This window comes from Heptranchias perlo, chromosome 8 (assembly GCF_035084215.1).
Source record: "Heptranchias perlo isolate sHepPer1 chromosome 8, sHepPer1.hap1, whole genome shotgun sequence".
In the NCBI taxonomy this organism is placed as follows: domain Eukaryota; kingdom Metazoa; phylum Chordata; class Chondrichthyes; order Hexanchiformes; family Hexanchidae; genus Heptranchias; species Heptranchias perlo.
In genome coordinates this window covers 70,178,168-70,186,185 of record NC_090332.1, presented here as the reverse complement: position 1 = coordinate 70,186,185, position 8,018 = coordinate 70,178,168, and the positions used below count along the sequence as shown (strand labels likewise).

Sequence of the window (8,018 nt, the reverse complement as noted above, 5' to 3'; positions counted from 1 at the left end):
TTGAGTGAGTTTACCATGCAAGTGTTTTATAGCAGCCCTTCTTACGCAAGTCTCTCTCCTGCCGAAAAAAGGGCAGGGACTTTCCCTTGGAAGCTTTGAAGGATGTACATTTTTTGTTAAAAAGGATCCCTCAGTGGACATAAATGAGCTATCAGTTCAATCACCTGACGTATACTGCGGCGTAGAACTTCTCTGCTTACACACGTGGTGGAGTACCAGTCAGTTTTTCGTTTGGGCCATAGCTCAACACTAATTGAAAGCCACATTAGAGCCTTTTCATTTAGTACTACATTTAATGTCATGCATGCTTTAGCCAAATTGTTCCCCATCAGTTTGTAACATATTGTACGACGTTCATCAACTAAATTGTAACAGTCATCAATACTGCTGGTTTATTGACTGAGTACTTGAATGCCATTGTTTCAAACAATCACTGCGACTGTACACATCACTTAAAGCTACTTGCAGCTTCCAACGGTGAAAGAGATGGCTAATGCAGGACGATTTGAAAATATGGAGCTGCAGCCCTATCTAAAACTATATTAAGAGAGAGATTTGGAAATGATTGAACCTAACAAACTCTGGTTACAACTGCGAATCTGTCCAACACATTCCCGCCCCCCCCACCTCTTTTCTCAAAGTCAGTCACTAGTAATGCATCAGTGAAGTTACCTAGAATCTTTGCCAGCGGAAAGACAGTTACTGTATAAAGTAAATCGACCTTCACCAATACAGTGACATTCTACACAACAGCAGCTATTTTCTTTTAAAGCCGGTGTTTCAGGGAGAACACAGTTGAAGGGATGGGCTCTAAATCGTGTCCCTGCCACCAACACATCTGGAGTTAACTTTTTAACAAAACTTCCAGAACTGAAATCCTGTTCCACTGAACCACAAGTCAAGAATATCACTGTTCTGCTCTGATTCTGAAAGCCTTGCTACTGGCTCCCTTGCTCCAAGCTCAAGTGAAGGGTTTGATGAGCTTTAGCAACTGGTTGTGATGAAAATAGGCTGCTGCCAGATAGAAAATTAGACTGTCGCTGGTAGTGTAAACTCCCTGATACTGCTGACAGGAAAGCTGTCTTCCTCTTTGATCTGCCTGGGCTTTTGTTCAAACTACACAACAGGCTCAGACTCTTTCAAGAGCGGTTAATTCTACCGTGCTGAAGACAAGAAAGTTTGGAAATTATTCAGGAACGTCAAATTTTACAGTCAGATTGAGGTGCAAGAGAATAATAGATTTTACTGTTTATCTTTCAGTTTCTTTCATTTTTAAGTCACCCTACGGATGGCAACAAAAGGCAAACTGCCTCTTTTAAGATGTGAAAATCCACAGGGAATGATGGATTTGAACACTTTGCTATAAAACCAGGGGAGTGTACAAATCAATGTCACAGTCACAGTTATGGGGAGCCATGGGCTCAGTGATGTGGCACTAATCAGACGACACAACTGCCAGCTCATTTTTATTCACTTGCGGGTCCTTTCATGTATGTACTGGGCAGCTATGTTTGCATGCTTTTGAGACCTTGCATTCAGCAAGATGACTGATTTATGAGACGCCAGACAAAATGACCATGAATAAAATAAGGCACTTCTTTCTTTAGACATTTTCCAATCTTTACAATTTAACAGAAAAAAAAAGGGAAAAAAAAGAAAAAAAGGCTGTTTTGGTCTCCTGTTTTGCTTTGTTCACAACTACCAGGAAATCATTTAATGAAATAAAGGGTTTCTTTGTTCAGGATCTGTTTAATACTTGAAAGTATAAAAGACTACATTGTCAAAAATATATTTCTTCTTACCAGCACCCTTGTATAGTAAAAGTATCTACTTTTTTGTTCTTTTTGTGGTCTGTTCAATGCACTATGCTTATCTACAATTTCATTACATGTATATAGTAAATAGGCAAGCATGGCTTTACATCCTTGAGAAAACAAATCTATACAAGGAAGAAAAATAGGATTCAACAATTCGCCCAGTATCGTGACGCATAATGCATGGACCTCGTTGTCAAAAGAATCTTAGCAACTGATGGATACACTCGTTCTTAATACACATTATTACTAATTCACTCCTCTTTGCATCGTCCTTCGGTTTTTGTTCAATGCTCTTTCTAACGGCACAAACATTCGTTTAGGAAAATTCTGAACTGGCAGGTCGAGGTCATGAAAGGCTATGACTTGGCATCTGTGCCCTCGAGGAGCACAAATGGATTTAAAAAACAAAAAAAAAATTGGCCAAATTTTGAACATTGAACTTCATTCAAAAGCCCTTCACCAATGACATCACTGACCAAAGGTTCATGCATGATGCATCATCACAACAAAATACATTCAGGGAACTTGTGACTTCACCATGAGAAAAAAATGTTCTTCAAACTCCCACAGTTTCTGCCTTTGTTAATAGCTATTCATAGACATCCATCTCCTGTCTCCTAGGTGAGGCCTTCTTACCGTTCGTTAGGGAGGGTCGCTAAATGATGATCACTGATGAACAGTGCTGAGGGATGAATTGGACTTTATTGCTTTAGTACTATTCAGTGCAGGTTCTAGGACCTCACGATTCACCCAACCAGAAAAAGTGAGAGGCTGGATAATTTTGTTTTTTTTGTGTGTTTTGTTTTGTTTTCATTGTTAGGCAGTAAGATGAACGGACAGCGCCTCAGCTCGCTGCACTGAAGACAGGCAAGCAAAGGCGATCACCAGTTAACTGATCAGCAGGCAGGCATGGTCAGGTCATCATTGGGTGAAGAGTTCAGAGGTCAGAAGGTCATAGGTTAGTTGCCAGTGGCAGCTGGGTGGTTAGAAACAAAAAAAAAGGAAAAAAGAAAAGATAGAGAAGAGATTAGTGTCAGCTGGTGACGACTGGATGACAACATGAAAAACTAATCACGACTAATAAAACAAGCACTGTAATTCTGACGCACTGATCGACACCATCTACAGAATGCATTCAATCATGACAGCAGTGGATCATGATTCGAAGCAGGAAAAGGAGCCCACTCCCACAATTTGTTAACAGGAAAAAAAATAAAATTAATAATGACTAATGGTTAGTAGCAGTCAATGGAAGAGCTTGAGAAACAGTAATCTTATTAGAGAGTTATTGAAAAGGGGCTTGGATCGGCACTGCAATATCTGGTGTCCCTCAGTCAGTACGCAGTTATCAGTACCTGACTGCTATTAAGCATTAGTGTTCTCCCAAGTGCAAGCACAAAAAAAGCAACTATTAATGATGCATGTGATTAACTGGTTATTAATAAAGAAGAAATGATTTAGAGTTCACAGGACAAATTTAACAAACTATGGGGCAAAACGAAGTTGTTCAATAAAATTTTATTGCCTTTCAATTCTTCTATTTACAACAATATGAAATTCTTGGCCTCAAAATACAAGCAATTCTAAATTATATGACTAGCAGTGTAGGCTACATCATGGGAACTTGGAAGAGGCCAAGTGTTTTACTTTATCCAACATATTCCAGTTGAGAGTACTATTGTACACTTATAGGACAGTCTTGTATAAAATGCATTTGCATGTAAACACAATAGAAGTCCTGCCGTTTAAAAGTCTACATTTATAAAGCCCTAAAATATATCCAAAAATAGATGAATTTCTACTTGACACTATAATGCACATTTTAAACTACAAACAGCCCTCTTTTTTTGAATTTCAATGCCAATACTCTGCAAATACAATAAAATCTGACATTTTCATATACATTCCTGCTTTATATTTTTATATTTTTTTTAAAAGAAGCTACCTGTAATACTATTTTCTTTGCAAAAAAATTAAAAATGGAGATGATTACAGTAAAACAAAAGTTCTCAAGTGGAAAATGATAAGTCACAGCGTTCTGGAACCGTTCTGTTTCTCTCTCTCTCTCTCTCTCTTTTGTTCTCTCATTTCCCTCCACCCAACTTGGTCCACTTAAATGTAAAATAAGACTTTTGTTCAACAGCTTAACATGTATCAAAATTCTGAGGTTCCAAAATATTGTACTGTTGGCCGCAAGACTTAAACAGAGGAAATGAAATAAATTATTCAGTGCAAAGTCAAATTTGTGCCATTTCAGCAAGGTAAGGTCGGTGTACTGCTTAATAACAGCATCCCTTTTGATGGCCTATAAATTAGGCTGTATTTATTCACCATGTTATGGACATGGCTTCTCATTTATGGGCCTCATCCTCCTTAGGGAAAAAAAACTAAATCACAGGATAGAAGAACAGCACATTTTCTCATCTTATATTAGTGGGCTAAAATAGGAGTGCATTACCCACCGACAGCCAATGCAAGGCCAGGAATTTGTACTGCATGGAATCAGGCACTGATCCAGCCAACAATATTCAAATACTTCAGCATCCGAGGTCATGATGTTATAATATTTAATACTGTCATGACAATTCTTTCAATGTTCCTTTTAAAAATGAAGGACTGATGTCCGGGTAATCATTTTTACATTCTAGGACTCACCTAATGCCAGTATTTTTTAAAAAAAAAGGATTCAAGAAAAAAAATCCTTTGCATTATAATATTTCACGTTGCTAAAAATTTGAGAGGATTTTTAAAGGCCACAATATGCTCACTGAAAACTAAGCACATATATATTTTAAATATACAGCCTATAAGGGCCAACAAAATGGCTATAATCTCTTTAATCAACCAATACACCTGCTACAGATCCTCTGCTCAGTCCAAGGCTTTCAACAGTACACACAGGTTCAGTAACCGTGCAACACAATGTGGAGTTTATTCCAATTACTTCAGTCAGTCTGTCTATCTTGTTATTTGTACCAAATACAATTCTGTAAAGTTACACTGCAGGGTCAATTTCTTAGAAGTAAGGAACTATGCACTCATTAACCCATCACCAAACCTAAATGCTTAGTTAAAAGTAATACATCTAAATCAACTGGAAAATACTTCTTACTGTTGCAAAATGCATGCTTAAGAAACACTTAATCCTATGCAAAGAAAGAGAACCACCTATCTAAACAACCCATTAACAGCAGTAATTAAAATAACCTGTAGAAGCCATTATATTGAATACAGAAGTCCCTTAGACCCAGTTGGTAGACACATGACTGGCTTTAAACAGCAACTGCTCTTGAATAAATTAAGGTCCAAAATTAATGATAGAATACCAAAGTAGTAATTTAGGCTTCTAACACAGCATCACCTGGATGTGAATATTTAGTCTTACGGTTGACAGTAGGGCATCAAAGCATTGGAACAAGGTGAGTGAGAGAAAGATGGCTTTCATTTTATTTGTGGCAGGTTCTAGTTCTGCATTGTACTAGGTTCTTCCACACTACTGTTCTTCCTTCTTCTCCCCATTAGACATAATTTCACATAAAATGTAAAGTGCGCTTAAAATATAGTACATTTCTCTACATAAAATTGGTTAACCAGAAGACAATGAAAATAATTTGGATACGAGACAAAATGGACATGGAAAACAAGTATCCATGGGAAACCAGGCTAGGGCTGCAGTTCCAGTTGTCGTTAACAGCACAAAAGTAGATTAGAGTAAAATACGGTATTTCACCATGTCTATCTTTTCATTAACATTAGATAGGAATTTTAACTTCTGAAAGTTTATATTGCCATAGGTTAGATGTAGTGATAGCTTCGAAAATTAATTAGGTAATAAGAATCTCATCTGTCAAAATTCATGGTGTGTTAGTGAGCCTAAAGTACATTAACAATTTCATACTAACTATGTTTTTCCACTAGTGGGTCTAAGGGCACTTAGCTATGGTAACAGTTAGGCTGGGAGAATGAACATTCAGTTTCCTGTTAAGACCTCTTGTGTAAACTACTGGGGGAAAAAAAGTAAGTACTCAAATAAATTGCTAACCCTATCTTACAAGTACAATAGGTCCAATGCAGATTAAAAAGTGCAATGACCCCTCAACAAGCATCAATAAAAATCAGGTACAGTACTGTATAAAATTCATTTTCATGTGTAACATTCCACTAAAGATTTTAAAGGCACAATTAGGACTTCCTTTCTTCAAGGAAAAGGAATTGGTCCTTTCAGAAATATAGTTTTAAAAAACCTTTTTGGATTTGAGACCATTTTTTAAATAAATGAATGCATTCCCCCTCCCTCTCCTAATATTAAACACATGTTGACAGTTAGAACATGCACCTCAATGTTCATCATTTTTACCAGGCAGGGAACAGGAACACCAATATTCTCATTCTCCAGCCTAATATACCGAGAAGCCTTTCAGTCTCCCCCATCTAATGTGAAGAACTTCCATTCAAAAGTTCTCACAAAGCTTTGCAACAAAAATCTTAGTTGTTGGGCGCAGTGGTATTTGGCTGAATAAAAACGGACATGACTGGTCCTCAGAAATTAGACCATTGGTCTACTCCACCTGATGTGATGTTGCAAAGCAGCACCCTTTCAGTCAACATGTTCAACAAAAAACAAGAACTCCAGAACTAAACTAACCTCGGTCTGCGGTCACAATCCTTTGGTAAGGATGGACCCGCATATCGTGCCTTCGAACTTTAGTAGCCACTGCACCTAGTTAAATTGCAACATTTCCAACACATGGTTAGAGGAATTTCCTAGGAAGTGATTGGTTAACATATCAATAGCATTTCAACAGCAGATCAAAGATGGGTTTACATTAGAAATTACTACAAGGTATCAGTTAAAAAACAGGTTAAGGCACAGCACCTTTGTAACTCGAACTTTTTACGCAGAAATTACTAAATAGAGTACAACTGTGCATGTTAATATTGCATTCCGTTTCAAAAGACATAGTCTTAACCCATTGTCATTATCCATTTGTTAAAAATCCCACTGTATATGAGAGATAATTCAATTAGACCCAAGCACAATTAAGCTTTACTAGTCACATAATCAGTGGAGTGCTTCTTGCAGAGGAACAAGTTTTAATTTGTCATAACACTGAATCAATATTGAGTTCAATTTTTTTAAAAATAAAACCTCTACAGATTTTAGAAGTTCTGCAGCAATTGCTTTGACCTACAAAATGCACGCTTAGCTCAGAAGCCGCTAGCTACAATTTGCAATGAATTAGGTGATTTGTAAAGCAAACACAGTATTGGATGAACCCTACACCAAGCAGGCAATGAAATACTCTATATGTGGTTCCTCTGGGATAGATGTGACGAAATGGTAGGAAGAACACTAGGCCATAATTTTAACTAAATGACCCAATTGGTTTCCAAATGCGCGCGCACACACACACACAATGCTAGTATTTCACTGACAGTCGGGTTGGGCTCATTTTGTCCGTGGCTGCTGTGAAACTAAGCATTTGTTAAAGTTCAGATCTGATGAGGGTTCAGTAACATGGTCCTTGAATTCTTAGCCTTTCGTTGGGAAAGCCATACCTAAAGATAAAGAAGGGAATTAGAATTAGTCTTTGGCCCATTCTTATGCTTTATGAAGAAAAATGTTGGGCAATTGTCATATTAACCCTTTGAGTACTGGACGTTCTTTGCAATTTTCAAAACATTGTACAAAGGTTTTCCAACATCACCTAGAGAAACAGTTTCTGGTAATCACTCACACAGGACATTAAAGGCAAACCAAGAAGCTTAAAGGGAACCATAGACATTTCTGGGATAGGTGTGACAAAAGACTGCTAATCTCACCATTTATAATGTTAGAGTTTTTGTTTTGGTGCAGGAATGCCCAGTCCTCAGAGTTAATGTTGGATGACACTGGAACCCTAGGAAGGTATTCTCCAGTTTCTGGGATTATCTGACTGAATTTGTGTTTCTCAAACACACCCTGCTTAAAGTGGACACTGAAGAGATTCTATTCTATTTGCAGCTGTTTTAAATCAATAGTGTGGTGCAGAGCAAGAATCAACATATAGCAACTGTGACAATAAGATATTTGTCCTTTTAGGCATATATAGATACAAAATACATATACATACACATACATAAGCAAACACACATAAACATGGGCACGCACAACATATGGTGACAGTCCAGTTTTAAAATGGTTTCAAAGCACTGATTGAA

General features: G+C 37.4%; 1 protein-coding gene across 6 annotated transcripts in view; it reads right to left on the bottom strand.

Moving 5' to 3' along the window:
* Positions 1–633: 633 nt before the first annotated feature.
* Positions 634–8,018, bottom strand: part of LOC137324669 (KH domain-containing RNA-binding protein QKI) — a 528,184-nt gene continuing 520,799 nt past the window's right edge. For 4 of the 6 annotated variants that reach the window (XM_067989236.1, XM_067989240.1, XM_067989238.1 and 1 more), the window contains one exon: positions 3,321–7,376. In XM_067989236.1, coding sequence (XP_067845337.1) covers positions 7,351–7,376 — 26 coding nt within the window. In that variant the 3' untranslated portion in view covers positions 3,321–7,350. Of the gene's footprint in view, positions 2,794–3,320; positions 7,377–8,018 lie in introns of those variants that run through there. The other 2 variants (XM_067989237.1, XM_067989239.1) reach the window with 1 other exon arrangement.